The sequence below is a fragment of the Phodopus roborovskii genome, unplaced genomic scaffold (genome assembly GCF_943737965.1).
Source record: "Phodopus roborovskii unplaced genomic scaffold, PHOROB, whole genome shotgun sequence".
Classification (NCBI taxonomy): Eukaryota; Metazoa; Chordata; class Mammalia; order Rodentia; family Cricetidae; genus Phodopus; species Phodopus roborovskii.
Genome location: NW_026126618.1, coordinates 10305093 through 10322765, shown reverse-complemented (window position 1 = coordinate 10322765; position 17673 = coordinate 10305093). Strand labels below are relative to the sequence as shown.

Below are 17673 nucleotides of genomic sequence, written 5' to 3'. Positions count from 1 at the left end.
AGCTTTCTGGAGGGCCCACCCAGAGCTGTGAACCCGGCAGACTTCTCAGGCTGCCAAGTTTTCCCCGCCTGCCGGGCAGGTTCTGCACCCCGCCTGGCGCAGCCGCCTAGGAGCTCAGGGTTGGCTTCACTCCAGTGGCTGCACCCGCGTCCGCACCGCGTCCCGCGCCCACCTGGGGACTGCACAGACAGATCTGACTGCGAGAGCGAGCGAGGGTGGCGCGTGGGAAGCTGTTTCATAATCTCACCGAATCCACGGGGAAAGACCTCCCGTGCAAAAAAAAAAAAAAAAAAAAAAGGCCTTCCCGGTGATAACTCGAACTCTCTGGCCAAAGAGCGAAGCCTGCATCTGTGGTTTGAGACTGACAGCTCCAAACTTCGCTGCTGCGGCTGCAAACTTGCCACCAGCTCCCTCTCACCCCTGGCGCTCCCCAGCTCCCGGGCTCACCCCCCCCCCCAAGGGGGGGGAAGCTCAGGCTGGCACACCACGCCTGCCTCCCCCGCACCTTCCTGGCTCACCCGGCGGGCGCAGCCCCACATGGCCCGGCTGCCGGTCCCAGGACGCGCCGCGCTGCCCGGAGCTCCGGGTGCGATTTTCTTGGAAAGCCTTTGAGGTCCTCCCGGGCGTGCCCTACTCACTTGTGTCTTCTTCATAAGGAAAGGCAGCACTGCGATCCAGCCCAGGCAGCGGTGTGGCGACTCCGTTTAGCTGTTCTGGAGCTCCAGCATATTGCACGAGCAGCGGCTGCAGATAGTCCCAGCATTGGGTAGCCCGAGCGCAGCGCCCCGTCCTCGGCCGTGGCTTTCCCGCGGCACTCCCGGTCCCAGTGACACACAGCAAATGAAGCCCGGACTGCTGCGCCGCCAGCGCTGTTTATATAGCTCCCTCGTCCGCCCGCCCGCCCGCTCCGGACACGCCTCCTTCCCTTCCGGAGCCTCCGGGAGGCGAGCGGCGCGCTGGAGGGCGGGGATCGTCCCGGAGGTTGGACAGATCGGGCCTCGTGCGTCCCCTGCCTGGGTACTGGCCAGAGTCCACCCGGGCGCGGGGCGTCTGGGACGCAGCTGAGCAACCTGCAGCGGCTGCCCGCGCGGCGCGAGTCCCAGCTCTGCAGCAGGCTCACCTCGCACCGCACCGTCCGGGGACCGGGTTACACCCCCGCGCTCCCGAGAGGGTCCCGGTTCTGCCCCTTAAGGTGAAGCGGCGCTGAGCGACAGACTTCACCTGAGTCTGAGCAAAGACTTTCCCCAGCCCCGCCTTAGGGAAATAGAACCAACAATAAAAAAGTTTAATTACAATCTATGGTTTAGCCATGGTCTTAACCCGTATTCTTTCCTTCCTTCCTTCCTTCCTTCCTTCCTTCCTTCCTTCCTTCCTTCCTTCCTTCCTTACCTTCTCTCTTTTTCTTTTTCTCTCTCTTTCCCTCTCTCCCTCTCTCCCTCTCTTCTTCCCTCCCTACATTCTTTCTTTCTCTCTACCTTCCTTTTTTGCTCCTTCCCTCCCTCCCTTCCCCTCTCTTTTCTCTCCCCCCCCCTCAGTTCTTTAGTGAGAAAATTATTGAGCCAAGGTCAAATGTTACTAAGGGAGATGTTGTTTTCAAGTGTCTCCTACCTTGCCTTTAGAAAAACAAAATTGAAAGAGATTACTAAATGTGTGTGCTGTCCTCACAGCAAGGGTTTTTGAAAGGTCCACTTTTTGGCTAGGAAAGTTTGTAAATTAGGAATGATAATGCAACGGTCACAGTAACGGTCACAGAAATAGCTAACACCATTATGTGATGGCTTGGTTATTATGTTCTAGGTGTTGTGCAAGAACTATGCATAAATTATTTCTTTAAATCTTTCCTATGGACCTAGTGTGTAGAGCCTAGTACGGTGTGTGCCTGTGTGTTTCTGTGTTTCCCATTTTACAGATAAAGAAAAAGCTTCAAAAGGCTAATTTTCTCAAATAGTCAAGTGCAGAATTATAGTTTAAATCCAGAACTTTTGATACACTGCGTTTCAAAAAAAAAAATGCCAAATAAAAATGTTCTTGATTTTCCAAAAGCACTTCAATATTTTTACACTCAATTGAGAAATAATAAAGAAGCATTTGGTTACTTTTATAAAGACAATATTCACCCCAATAACTCCATCAGTAATCCTTTGGAGCAAAGATGTTGCATAAATTTAGGAGTCCAGTCATTCTCATAAGAGAGAAGTATTCCAAATTTGCTCTGATTGGTTCAGTTGCCATTGTTGAAAAAGAAATATACCCAAGTCACTCACTGTGCTACCAGCCTACTGTGCTAATTGTGACAATTTAACACAGATTAAACGGTAAAAGATCACAATTCTTAGTGTTGGGGGGGTCAAAAGTCCAAAATGCCTCTTGTTGAGGGAAAATCAGCTGTTGCCAACACACATTTCTGTAGGCAGGGTGAATGAGAGAATTCATTTCCTTGCCTTTCCCAGCTTCTAAGACTGCCCAGGTTCACACAGTCACAGCCACCTTTATCTTCAAAGCCAGTAATGCTAAACTGAGCCTCACATCACACAATGCTTACCTTCTGGCCTGCCTCCCTGTGGCACTTCTAAAGAGTTAGGAGATTGCATTGGTTTACCTGGGTTATCCAGAATAATCTTTCCACTTTAAAGGCAATTGTTTAGCAATCTAAATTCCACTGACAGCCTGGATTCTTGACGGAAGTGCTAGGGAACATAAATCACAGATTGCAAACACCAGAGAATGGCCACTCTGGGGCTAATATCCTGTCTACTTCTCTCATCTGCAAGTTTGTGGAGAACAGAGCAGAGGTAAATCTCTGTGCATCCTTTGTGGGAGCTCCCAGCTGGGAGAGTGAGTCCTTCTTCAGTTACAAGATTATTAATTTTTGGTGGGGGAGGCCAGAAGAAAAGCTGAAAATATTTTACAACTGATTGATTTTTTTTTCTTTTTAACTTTCAGCCCAAAAGATGCAGCAAACCATCTTGATGGGAAGCACGAGAAGGCTAAAAAGGCACCAAATGCAACCACAGTGGGAAACCTGTAAAGTAAGGGGTCCCTCATAGCAACCCTTGTCTTACACGGCCCTTCAGTGCCTTTGGTTTGTCAGACAGAATCGTACAAACACCTGCTGTATGTACAAAAAAGTTTTATCCCTACAATTTGCACTGAGATCTAATGAGAAATGATTTTTAAGAAAGGTTGGTTTTTCCTTCAGATTCCCCTGCAGACTGTAAAACTTATCTGCAAGGTTCAAAGCCAGGCAGGCACTCACAGCCACAAGAAACCCTGAGATGATTCATGTGGTTCACGGTTTACAAAATGATGAACTTGTTTAGAACATTAGTTTATGCTAAGAAGTATATATATATATATATATATATATATATATATATATATATATGCTAAGAAGTATATGTAATAATATAATATAATACATATATGATTATATATAATATATATTATAATTATATATTATATATAATCATATATAATAATATTATATATAATATAATATAGTAATATAATAATCAACATGATTTTAAATTGATGCTTTTTGTATAAATTGTCTTCCTCTAGAATTAGTATTAAGAATGTTGGCCTGTACAATCCACACCTCCAGAGAAGCTAGGAAACAAGGAGGACCCTAAGAGAGACAAACAAGGTTCCCTGGAAAAGGGGAAAGGGAAAGATCTCCTGAGCAAATTGGGGGCATGGGGAGAAGTGGGGGGGCGTTAGGAAAAAGAGAAGGAGAGAAGAGGAGCAGGAAGGAAGACATGAGGGACCAGGAAGATTGAGTCAGGGGAAGAACAGAGGAGAGCAAGAAAGGAGATACCTTAATAGAGGGAGCCATTATAGGCTTAAAGAGAAATCTGACACTAGGGAAATGTCCAGAGATCCAGAAGGATGACCCCAACTAAGAATCTAAGCAATAAGGGAGAGGCTACCTTAAATGCCCTTCCCCAATAATGAGATTGATAACTACTTTATATGCCATCCTAAAGCCTTCATCCAGTAGCGGATAGAAACAGAAGCAGACACCCACAGCTAAATACTGAGCAGAATCCCCAGAATCCAGTTGTAGAGAGGGAGGGATGATGAGCAAAGGGGTCAAGACCAGGGTAGGGAAACCCACAAAAACTGTTGACCTGAACAAGAGGGAGCTCATGGATCCCAGACTGACAGCTTGGAAACCAGCATAGGACAAAACAGGACCCCTGTACGTACATGGGTGTCAGTTAGGAGGCCTGCGCAGTCTATGGGTCCTCTAATGGAACAACATTTATCCCGCGTGTACAAATGAACATTGGGATCCCATTCCCCACAGAGGGATACTTTCTCAGCCTAGACACACCGGGTGCAGGGGGGGGGGGCTAGGCCCTGCCCCAAATGATGTGACAGACTTCGATGCTTCCCCATAGAAAGCCTCACCCTTCTTATGGATCAGAAGAGGGATGGGATGGGGACTTGGTGGGGGGCATGGGAGAATGGGAGGGAGAGGGAACTGGGATTGATATATAAAATAAGATTGTTTCTAATTTAAATAAAAAAGACAACAAAACAAAATAGTGGGCTTGGTGGTACATGCTGTTAATTTCTGCATTTAGGAGGAGGCACAGGCAGGTGAGAGGTGAGTCTTCGTACCAGTTTAGACAGGGCTATGTAGTAAAACTGTGTCAAAGAAGAAAACGGGGAGGGGAGGAGTATGCATATAAATATGTAAACTATTAAAAAGAAGTGCTCAGTCTGAATAGCTGGGGCGTAGCAAGTGTTTCCCTCTATTAAAGTTACTTTGTAGGGCTGGGGAGGCAGCTCTATTATTAAAAGCACGTATTGCTTTACTAGAGGGCCCATGTTCGGTTCCCAGAACTATTAGGTGGATGTAACTCCAGCTTCAAGGAACCCAATCCCCTGTTCTGACTCCTATGGGCACCTACACGCCTGTAACAGAAACACAGATATACACACAGGCACATGAATAAAAACAAACATTGTATAGAAAGATGACTTTAATGTGAGCCAATGGGATGGCTTAGCAGGCAAAATGTTTGCAGTGCAAATCTGATGGCCTGAATGAAATCTCTGAAACCCACGTGAAAGTCGAAAGGGGCATCGACTCCACAAGGCTGTCCTCTGCTCTCCATATGGTCACTGTGGCATATGGGTATCTCCCCACACACACTGTATGTGTGCATGCATGATAACAATAAATGGAAAAATTAAAAGTTATTTTGAAGTCAAATATTCATTTTCCCTAGTGTTAATGCAGTGCATTTGACAAGTAACAATTGCACACGTGTATCATGTACATATGTATGTATATATATAATATATATACACATACATACATATATATGTATGTGTGTGTATACACACACATATATATATATGTATATGTATATACATATACATACATACATACATACATACATACATACATACATATATATATATGCCCAGACAGGCAAGAATAAAGCATCGGGTCCCCGAGAGCTGGAATTATAGATGGTTGTGAGCTGCCTTGTGGTGCTAAGAATTGAGCCATGGTCCCCTGGAAGAGCAGTCTGTATTGTTAACATTTCAGCCATCTCTTTAACCCTACATTGAAATTTTAAAATCAAGCTAATTAACATGTCAGTACTCTCAATACTTATAATTTGAGGGCTGAGAATATTTAAAGTCTACTTTCTTTGCAATGTCTAAGAAGACAGCAAGATCATTGTTAACCGCCATTACCACACTGTCATTTCCATAGTCCAATCAACTTACTTGAAAGTCAAAAAAATAGAACCAAGACATGAGAGGGACTGGGAAGAGCTGATAGTAAATAGGACATTGTAGGTCAGCTCATCCTAATCTAAGGAATAATGGCCTTTACAGCTGGAAGTTTTCAGCAAGAATAGATAGGCATGCAGTACTTATCACCAGAGAAACAAGGACCTATTCATATGGCAAGATGATATCCCAGTAGACAAAACCCATGGGGTATTTTGTCATAGAAAAATTGAGGGGTTACTATTTTTGTTGTTGTTAGGCATGGTGAATTTAGAAAACAAATGTTACAAACCCTTGTCTTGAACACAGGCCCTAACTTGTGTTCTTTGACCATCTGTGGGTATTCTCATCTGTGGGTATTCTCAACATGTGTTGGCTTTTATGTGTACATTTGTATGTGTATGTGTGCACATGTGTGATCTATTTGTGTTTATGTACGTGTGTGAGGTGCATTCATCCATACATGGGAAGACAGAGCTCTGCACTTGGACTCCGCCAGCTTATACTTTTTGAGACGAGGCCTCTCACTGGACCTGAAACATCATCTAGACTGGCTGAGCACCCATAACCTGCTCCTACTCTCTACCCTGTTGGTGTTATATGCCTATGTGTTTATGCCTTTTTTTTTTAACCTGCATATCAAGGATTTGAACTCAGGTCCTCATACACTTTACCCATTGAGACCCCTCCCCAGCCTCAGGTACCTTTTATGTTTGTTTGTTTGTTGGTTGTTGCTTTTTATGGCACCCTGAACCGAAACCTGCACTGTTTAAGCAAATTGTATGTGAAGGGCACCATCCATTTCCATTTTAGATAACCAAAGAGGACAATGGGCCAAAGGGCAAGAATCATTGTCCGATTATAGAAGACCCTTTGCCAAAAAGTCTTTGGTGGCTTGCCACTGCTCTTGTCCTAGAGAATCCAGACCCTAACAAAGCCTTTGAGGCCTCCCAGGCATTTGCATCCTGAGCTCCTCTAGAGGTAAGCCATTTTCCTCCTCTCTACTCTTCTCTCTCATCTTAGTGCATTTGCATATGCTCCCTTCCTCTGCTTGGACCACTTTACCCCACTCTCGTCTTTGCCTAGGACGTATCTGCTCAGTATTTAGGGATGAATCAATGCACCCTGTATTCCCTTCTCCAGCGAAGCTGCTCCTGATGGCTTCCGTTTGCTCAACTCCTCTTATTATAAACTGGATCATAAATCCCTTTCCTTACACAAAACAGCTGTAGTTTTACATTTGTTTGCTCTCGTGATCATTTCACTAAAACCAAAGGCTGTGCATACCTTCCTGCATGCATAATTTCATCTCATGTCTAGGACTGTGAGCACCACACTTCCAAATACCAGTCTCATAAGTTACAGAGACCAGCTATGAGCCAGGCACTGGAAAAATGAGTCTTAGGTATAGAAGTTCTAGGTACATACGAGAAGTACTAATTCCACTTTACAGAAATAACTCTTGTTATTTTTTTCACCGGTTCACTTCGTTGACAAATATTTCAACGCCTCTATATAGTATTAGTACATTTTCATAAAATTAACATTTTCCTAAGGCTCTGTTTTTACCCAAATATTAACAATTAATAGTCAATAACTTATTTCTTCCAAGGTACTTTAATATTGTTAATAATTTCTTCCAACTCATTGCCCATTCTTATCACTTTAATATTGCTAATATTTTTTTTCCAATTCACTGTCCATTCTTATCCCTGTCTTTCTTTAGATAAGTCTTGTGAATCTCACCTGTCTGTGGATAGAATTTCAACTGTGCTGCCAACTTTTTTGTTACATGTGTACAAATCCCGCCATGCAGCCTCACTGTCAGCACACATATTTTTATTTTTGGTACCTGGGAAATAAAATGTAACGACTCACAATTCGGCCACAGTACATGTAGACAGCTTCCTGGGCTCATTCATCTATAGCGGTATTCACCTTCCGTTGGGTATCTAACATTTTCTCTCGTATGCTTTTTGTTCCTTTGCCCACTGCTCTTTTAGCAAGGGGCACCTTTTCTTCTATTTTCTGCCTGACATCTTCTTTTCATTACCGAAGCCTGGCTCAAATATCACTTCCTCTTTGGAGCAGAGTAGTTGTTCATTCCTTACAACTTTAATTAGGTTCACTGTTAATGGAGACATTAATTTGTAAGACACAGACCTCCACCCTGCGAAGAGTAACAAGTATTGCTCAAGGTAGACTGAGTGAAAGAATAAAACAAGCTGCAGAAAGCTGGATGGAACATTCTAGAGAGGGCATGCATCTAGCACCTGACGAAGACTGTGTGTCATTTCTCCACTGAGTGTAATGTTACTTTTAACTTAATGCAATTTGTTTTCAGATGAAAGAACTGTGATCATTTTATTTAATTTGCCTATTTGTGTTGATCTGTTTTCTGCTCTTTAATGATTCCAGAAATGGTTATTTCATGAACATAGGTTAAAACCTGAAACATAATTTTGCTAAAATGTAGTCACACAACTAACCTGCAGCTAAAAGAACAAAACCCTGAGGACCAAGATGAGGCCATTTATAGTAGAATGAAGGCACTATTCACTTGTCTAGACCTAACTCAGGAGAACTAACCCAGCTAATCCGGAAGTAGAGCTGCCAATGAAGATGAAAGAGAAAACATTCTCTCTCTGAAAGTGATTTAAAACAAAAAAAAAAATTTTTTTTTCTGTTTTGAGACATGGTCTCCTCATGTTGGTTACTTTTATTATTTCAAGTTCCTAGGTTCCAGTGAATAGCTTCCTAAGTTGGTGGGACTACAGTAGGCATGTACCACCTCAATGGAATGAGTGGTCTTTTTAAAAAACATTTAGTTATTTGTGTGTATGTGGAAATATGTTCACATGTGTCTGCTGCAGGTATGCTCATGTACAAAGAGGTTGGCATTCCAGGCCCTTGAGGGATGCCCACCTTGTTACATGGATTATGGAATCAAACTCAGGTTGTTAGGCTTGGTGACAAAAGCTTTACTAAGCCATTTCACTGGTCCAGCAATTGTAGGGTTGTTTATATAACAACTTTTAAAAAGAAGAAAGGGTAAAATTAATTTTCTACATGATGTGTTATTATGGGAATGCCTTTATATATCTTATTTTCTCACAATATAAGACATTTGGATGTTCAAATATCTTATAGTTCTACAACTTTCATGTGTTTTATTATATAACTCTTCTCTATTACCATGCACAACATATCAGATAATTACACATTATTATATAACTTTAGTTATGCCTACTACATGTCTGATAAATTTTATGTGCACTAGATAAATTTATTTGGGCAATGATATTGTCGGTTTTCAATTATTTGGTTATAAGGAATTTTATGGGCCTAGTGATCTTTTCTCATATTCAACTTTTGAAACATATGTCCCTTAAAGAATCATTTAAATGAAAAATTGCCAGAGCAACTTTTAGGCTTATCGCCTAATTGATGACTTTGTTCTGTATGGCTCTCTCTCTCTCTCTCTCTCTCTCTCTGTGTGTGTGTGTGTGTTTCTAAACGGGAGCCGAATTGTTCTTTCATCAGGACAATTAAAGACCACCAGTGTCTCCACAGGGTGTATGGCTTTGGGAATGGTTAATTTAATGAAGTGTGTAGGGGTAGAGATAATTGTACTACTTTGAAATGTGCTGGCTGAAGATATAATTTTCCTGTAAAAATGAACAGGGACCTTGAGGTGGCTCAGCAGGTTAAGGCATTGTTCTGTTAAACCTGGTGAGCTGAGTTCTAGTCCCAGGACCCACAGGGTAGAGAGAACCGATGCCTTAAGGTTCTCACTGAGGCAAGGACAGGGGCCCTCCTCCCCAATAAATACAGTAGTAAAAAATAAATAAACCGAGGAGAACCTGTCATGTATATGGTGCTTTTTTTTTTTTTTGTTCTGAGTGGAGTGGGGCAAAGCAACTAGACAACAGATGGACTTCACAATGGGAATTCCACAATCTGAAACAGACCCTGTCGACACTTTTTTCTCCCTTTCCTTTTTAGTGTATGTGCAACTTGCTCCGACAAGCAATGGATTTTCATGTGTTCTTCCAACATCATCACAACCCTTATCAATTTGGATAAGATACTTGTCAACAATGTGCCTTATTGTCTGAACTTTCCACTAGAAATGGACGGATGGGTTGTAAATGACCTCCTTCTCTGGAGGTTATGTGCAGCTTGACCAGTCTTGAACCAACTTTCCAGAAGCCTTGAGGGAAGCCATGGTGTTTGGGCTTTAACGATTCCAAGCTTAGAATGGACTGTAAGCTCCAGAAACTACCATCACTAGTGACATGAATCTCCCATTTTCACCCACCCTCATTTTCTCATTTCTGGTTCCATCCAAGACTGTTACTCTATGTTCTGGAGGCTTCCTTGGCAAGTTGCATAAAACCCGGGTTAAACAGTGAATGGAAACAAGGTGATCATTGGCATTTTTGAGGACAGAGGATGCAAGCTTACATTGGATTCATTATTGCTATGATAGCCTCCACTCCCCTTATTATATTCAAAGTAGTGCTGTGTAGTGTGATGCAACCCAAGTGTTAGAAGAATTCTACAAAAGAATTCAGTCCATAGGTAAGTAGACATCAAGTTCTACCAGAAATTTCCAGGTACTAGGGCACACTAATGTAAGCACTTCAATCACACGAATCCATCTTAGGATCTAGCTCATGTGTGAACATTGGGAATATGCTACAAATAAGAATGTGCGGGCATATTCACAAAGAGCATAGTATAAGGGAAAGAATGGCGTTTGTGCTGGGGGGGGAAACAGTGGCTAATCCATCATTATCACTAGACTAAGGAAAGAGCTCTCATTGGTAAACCGCAACTTTAGGATTGGTGGACTAGCTAAAATTAGTTTAGAGATAGTCTTTCTTAAGAAAGGTCTGAGGCAGGAGGGGGAGTGGATGGAGGGTGGGGGAGGGACTGGGGGGAGAGGAAGGAGGGAAAACTGCAGTTGGGATGTAAAGACAAGCAAATGAATAAATACACAACCCCAAACAGAAGGTCCGAGAATTCAAGGAGATCAAAACATTCCAGCAATAGAAGCAACACTAGGGAATTGATTCCCAGTACACCGGCTACTGATGTGGGAAGATGTCTAATGATGTAGTTATCTTAGACAAATGGCGCATCCAAGAATTTAATGGAAGGATTCAATCAAATCCAGGTCTGGTGCTTAATCTTCCAAGAATTTTTCACGTGGCCTGAACTTTGTTTACACACCAGCGTGTTATTGATGGAGAATGGGGATTAGCTCTGTCACGACATGGCTGTCCTTCCAGCATCGGTCCTACAGTGACTGTAATCCCAGCATTAGGGAGATGGAGACAGGCAGATTCCTGGAGCTTGGCGGCCAGCCAGTCTAGCCATTCCTGGGTCCCAGCTTTGGTGAGAGGCCCTATCTAAAAAACAAGTTGGAGAATTAATTGAGGAAGACATGTATGCCATCGGCGCCCACACTCACTCACGCATGTCCACACTGAAACACACATATACCCTCATCCTTCTCTCAAATTCTATAGTGGCTTCACTAGCTATATGATAGAAAGTCTTCTTTATTCACTGAAGTTGAGGAGTTCTATATATTAAACATGTGAGCAGTATTTTTAAATTTTACTGTGAACTTTACATACCTAGTTTACATTTTATAACAGGAATACTTATAATGTCTATATACGTGGTAATACTTAAATCTATCATTTGCTCTCCACTTACACCATAAAGAACCTAAGTGTCGTGCATACTTAGTGGATTTGAAGCCAGCTCATAAATGCTTATGAGCACCTCCCAAACATTAGATACTATACATGTATTAATGAATATTCATTATTTTTCACACAATAGTGCTCTCAGGGGTTGTATGACAAAACTTCTCCTGGGGAAACGAAACTCTACTATCGTTCCAGATAGGGCTCCCAGAGCACACCAATGTACAGATTCCACCAAAGCCCATCTTGGTAATCCAAAGGGTTTTATTGGGGTAACTTACAGGAATATGAGTGAGGGGTTATCTACAGGAGCAGAAATGACTCAAAGACAGCTGCACCACCAAGCTGGGAATCTGGAGCACACTGCACAGCCCCCAGGCAGCTCACCAGGTTGGAGATTGCCTTCCAGGTGGCTCAGATGCTCTAAACCTCTTCCAGGCAGCTCTGCTGGCCTCTGCTTCTTCCTGGCAGCTGGTCTGGTCTTAGTCTCCCTTGCAGCCTTTCTTCTCCGGGTTTCTTGTCTGACTGTCTTCTTCACACCTGGCGGCTTACTGTTTACTCTTACAGGGAGGGGCTTGTGAACCTGGTCAGTCTCAGGGAGTTCTTTAAAGTCCTTTATTTATTAATGTGTTTTTATTTTTATTTATTTTTTGTTTTGTTTATTTGAGACAGGGTTTCCCTGTGGCTTTGGAGCCTGTCCTGGAACTCCCTCTTGTAGACCAGGCTGGTCCAGAAGTCACTGAGATCCTCCTGCCTCTGCCTCCAGAGTGCTGGGATTGAAGACTTGGGCCACCACCTCCAGGCTAAAGTACCTTTTAAATTGTTTACCTCCCTGCTCTAGGACCTCCCCTGCAGGGTTTTAGTGTTGGGAGGAAACTTTTACACCACACAATACCCTCCCTTGGAACTTTGTAAGTCATTTGTGCATGGTCATTATTTATAGAAAGAGACGTGGTATGATCTTGTTTTACAGATGAGGGAAGTAAGCCACAAGATAGTTAAGGGACTTCAAGGTTAGAGAGCTGGGATTCCACTGGACTCTCAAGCCCATCGTGAGGTTTTACTGCATAATGATGCATTACAAGAATACTTTATGTCAAATAAAGACATATATGGACTAGAGAGTAAGAATACATATACAGTCCAGCATTTACACTGCAGGGTTTTCCTATCTAGCTGAAAGGTAAAAAAGGTAACCTGTCAAGTCCTAAGGCATGCTGGGTAGCTCCCAGGACTGCAGGATAATTAACCACCTCTCAAAGCAGTGCTCTCAGCACGGAAAATGTCCCTAAGGGCTTTGATTCAAATGACTGATTTCATGACAATGAAGGTCTCTAAGTGGAACAAGTTTCTTTTATGTAGAGCAAAGGCAATAATAGTCAGGGCAGCAATGCACCCTTTCGCGGTGGCGAACATGGGAATCTGAAGATTACCGGTACTGATTTTTCCCTTAATCCCTGTTACTGGGTCTCTGGTTACCCGACCTTAGTGTGGCCCATACAATATCATCTCTGTAACCTTTGTGTTTGGCGGTTTATCTTGATGAACTCTCAGCGCAAAGTGAGAAGCTGCCTTCTTCTCGCTTCCAATGGTGCTAACTAGAAAAGCAGAAATGAAAGAAAGCTTGCGTTGAGCAGAAATAAGATATGAAAGCAGCGACAGTGAACTTAAAGAAGGTGTTTGAAGACGGAAAGATTCCTAGGGAGACGGTTCACTAAAGAATAGCCTACAGCCCTGGACATTGGGAACAAAGAGCGGTGGCTACAAACCCGATTACTTTCAGAAGTACAAAGTTTTACTATTTGAACTTTACTAAAAAGTTTTTGTCAATTCATCCTTCTGCTGAAGCTGCCCACCTAAATCTCATGCATCAAAGATCGACATTGTTAAGAAAGATACTCCTTGAACTCCTAGAAAGAGACAGGGAGCGCTGGTGTGTAAAAAGAGAAAAGGGGGTTAGTCAATGATCCACACCCCTTCTTTACTGGAAACAGTAGAAGTTTTGGGTCCTGGAGACCATGGGCCCCGAAAACAAAAGAAAAAGTCTTCATAGCCAGGAAGAGAAGAGAAAGCGAACAAGGATGCTCTAAGACACAACACGAATCCTTTACAGCTGTTAATTGAATTAGAGGGAAGGTACGGCTTGCATATCTAACATGGATCCTTCTCCCCAGTAATAGGAGCTGCAGGAGCTACACCTGGGATTAGATCTCCCTGCTCTGCTTCCTCTTTGGGAAGCTTGGGTAGTTTCTTTAACCTGCCTGTACCTCACTCTTTATAAAGAAGCAAAACTTCAGAGTGTTCTCAAAAGTCCCTTGGGGCCCTGCCTACCTTTTCCCAGTCTTCTATGTGACTCTGAGCAACTCATTCTGCAAGCCTCAGAAACTTGATCTCTAAAGAGAGAATAGTAAGGCTTTGTGCCCCTCATTTTAGAATTTTGTCCTGAACACAGGGGCAAAACATATGGGACTGATGATCCTTAAAAATTTATAGCCTCTCAAATGATGATAACAATGGCTACCTAGTACTACCATTTTAAAGATTGAGCAATGTTGAAGGTCTCCAATTCTTAGTCCCCAGGTAACAAACACAATCGATAACATGATTGTATTATCAATTCTATGCAAAGTCTGCAAATGGAAGCATTTGCTTACTCAACATTTATGTTTATAGAGAAAAATATGTGGAAGCCACAGCAGAAAACATATAGCAATAATAGCCCATTCTTAGCTTTTTTTTTTTTTCAGATTTCAAAGCACAGCCATAACTTCATAAGCAAGAACACACACACGCACATGCACACACTCTTTGTTTCCCAAAGGAGGGGGCCTAGATCTAGAAATATTTGGTGATTTAGAGATGATTTCATTTTGAGTAGAGGAGTAACAGTAGAATTTTAAGTTCTACTGGGAAGATGGTTCAGGAGATAAGAATGCTTGCCATGCAAATATGAGGATCTGTGTTCAAATCTCTAGTTAGGTGTGGTTGCATGCAACTGTAACGCCAATGCTAAGGCCACAAACAAGAAGATCACTGGAGCTTGTTATCTAACCATTAGTATAACCCTGTCTCAAGTGAAGAATAATCACAGAACAGGACATAAGACAGTCTCTCTTAACTTCTGTACATAAGGGCATTATGTCGCACCCATATACACATAGGCACACACAGTACACCCATAGTCAAGAATGTATACATGCAGGAAAAAACAAAACAACACATCCATAAATTCCTAAATTCTGTCCAAATCACACTAAATTCTTGCTCTCCTATTGACCTGTGACCCTTCTTACACATGCTTAGTTAGACTAAACCTCTAACAACAAGAGAGAAGCAACTAAAATGGACTTCCCTAGTGTACGCTCATATGTCAATAGCATTACCTCTAGTGTCAGTTTGTTGGGGGGGGGGGTAAGAATTTGGCTACAGAGAAAAAAAACTTGAGTGAATTGTACTATTATTAGTTTTAAACTTTGAACTAATTTCCAATTCTTGAAAGTTGAAAAAAAAAATCACCAAATTGAAATTAAGAGCTCATAAAACCAAAAAAAAAAAAAAAAAAAAAAAAAATCAAAATTTTAAACTCCAAAACTCCAAACATCCAACAGCTAACTAAGGGAAATATTGGAATATTTAGAGTGGCAAATGGAATATCAAAACTATTAAAATTTCTTTGAAATACATATTTCTAACAGTAGATCACTACTGCCCATATATTGCTTAAAAGTCCTGCTTCTTTAATATATTTACTTTCCACAAGTAAAATATTTTAATATCAGCTTTGAAGTTTTGTTAACAATATTAAAATGCTTTTAGAAAACTACAGGAATAAGGAGAGGAATTGCCATGTACATTGATGTATTTTACTTCAGGCCATGATGCTCATCATAAGTCTATACCAACAAGCATGAGACACTCAGAGGTAATCATGGTTGCTGCATGTCAGAGAGTGGGGTCTGACTTTTATGGTGATACGTGTGTATAGTGCTAACTTCTACTTAGCTCTGATCTATATGAGCTACTCTGCCAAGAATTTTGTACATGTTTTCCTTTTTAAGACCTCCTTTGCAGGAGGTGTCCTGCAAAGTCCTTCGAAGACAGTGTCTCACTTTATAGATGAGGTAAGAGTAGTTGAGACTAGGAAACTTATCCAGAGACACACAGCTTAGAAATACAGTTCAATCTGCTTTCTTAATTGACATACAAACGAATATACACAAGCGAGTATAAAAACACAAGTATAAAAATATTGCATAAATGCACTTTGTTTCTTTGAAAAAAGGAGTCTTTGCTGTTCCTCCAGCCCGCTCTTGTTCAAATACAGATGATCTGTGGGTAGGATCAAGACCACTAAATCCAACCTTGCATGCTCTTACCTCACCCAGCAGCCTTGTTTTTATTTTGAAAAAAAAAATTGAGATAAAGTATAAACAAAATGGTATTATATAAAATTCTCTGAAGGATGTTCATGAGTCTACTGGAACAAACTGGTAGGCATTTAATTTTCTAAATTTCAGGGCCAGCTATTTACACATTTTTATAATGGTTTTACATTAATTTAAAAATAAAAACACCGGGACAATAACTATAAGTCTATGCTCATAAAACGGGAAAGCAAATTCTATTAAATTGAATAAAACCTAGGTATAGAACTGCTAAGTTTATCACCTGGTTAAAAACTGGATTTTTCTAATCTGTTTCACAGTCACTCAGTCTGAATGATATTATGGCAATAGTTCTGGAAAGTGCAGTGACAAACAAGAATCCTGAAAATCTCTAAAATTAGGTAAAGGGATCAACAGACAAGTAACTACAGTAGAAAGGCTAGAGTCACGAAGCTGTGAGAGGTACGCAAGGACATTCACCCAGAACCCTCAAGGGTCCTGGGGCCTGTTGACACCTTGGATTTGGACATCTGGCTTCTAGAGCTATGAGATAATTATTGCTTTACTCAGCTGCTTTAAGCCACTTGGCTCCAAGGTTTCTGTACCTTCTGGCCATGACACAATGGCTGTAAATGGAGCTTTTCTTTTTCCAGCCAGGTCCCGCCACTGCTTCAGCCCTAAATAAGCACACAAAGACATATATTAATTACTAAACTGTTGGCTGATGGCTAGGGCTTATTACTGGCTAGCTCTTTCTTAATTATGAACCCGTAACTACTAATCTATGCATCCCCATGAAGCCTTATCTTACCAGAGAATGCGTGGCGCATCCTATCTTCCTGGTCTCTATGTGGTGTGTCCCCCTCCCCCCAACTGTCTCTCTCTGCCTACCTTCCTCAGAATTCTCCTTGTCTCCTAGCCCCACGTATCTTCTTGCCTCTACTAGCTATTGGCCAAACAGTGTTTTATTCATCAACCAATAAGAGAAACATATACAGAAGGATGTCCCCCATGGAGTAGTCACCGCCTTTGTCCTCTAATAGCCTTTTCTTTCTGATTTTCTATGAGTTTTTGGGTTTAGTCTTACAGTATTTCTCAATACAGAATAATATTAGTCCTTTTCTCTATCTTAATACTAGGAAGTGAAGGCAAGATCTCATGCTTGGTAGACAAGCACCCAGATATCATGCTGACAGCCTTAGTTTTAGCTAAGTTGAGACATTAGCTATAACTATTTAAGGATTTTTTTTAAAAAAAAAACTACTAAATGAGGGGCTCAATCTTAAATTGTAATGTGGTATACTCTAGAATGCCTTCTTAGACAATTGTAGAGTTATTAAATCTTTGAAGTTTTGTTTCCCCTGGCTCAACATATCTCAGATTGTTCCATATTTAAGTAATGGACATAGCTTAGCTTTTCTTCATGCTTCAGAGACTGTTCAGTTATAAGGTTTCTCCTAAGAAACAGAACAAATAAGAGATAGGCATAGGCAGAAACACACACACACACACACACACACACACACACACACACACACACACACACGCACATGCACACACACTCAAATTACATAGAGTATGAAGAATTGACCATGATTATAGAGGACAATCTACCACCTGAAAGATGACGGTCCAAAAAACAAACAAACAAAAAAAAAACAAAAAAAACAAAAAAACATCATGATGGAATTTAGCTTGTCTAGAGGCCTGAGACCCAAAGGAGACAGTTTTGGTAATTCCAGTCCTAATGCAGAATACTCGGTTAATGGCCCAATCTGGCAGAAAGCAAGGGATGGGTCTCTCTTTCC

The 17673-nt window shown here is 41.7% G+C and overlaps 1 protein-coding gene across 3 annotated transcripts in view; it reads right to left on the bottom strand.

Annotated features, from left to right (window-relative positions):
• Kitlg (KIT ligand) overlaps positions 1-865 on the bottom strand; it is a 75481-nt gene extending 74616 nt beyond the window's left edge. For 2 of the 3 annotated variants that reach the window (XM_051206374.1, XM_051206373.1), the window contains exon 1: positions 639-865. In XM_051206374.1, coding sequence (XP_051062331.1) covers positions 639-653 — 15 coding nt within the window. In that variant the 5' untranslated portion in view covers positions 654-865. The remainder of the gene's footprint in view (positions 1-638) is intronic. The other variant, XM_051206372.1, reaches the window with a different exon arrangement.
• Positions 866-17673: the final 16808 nt, after the last annotated feature.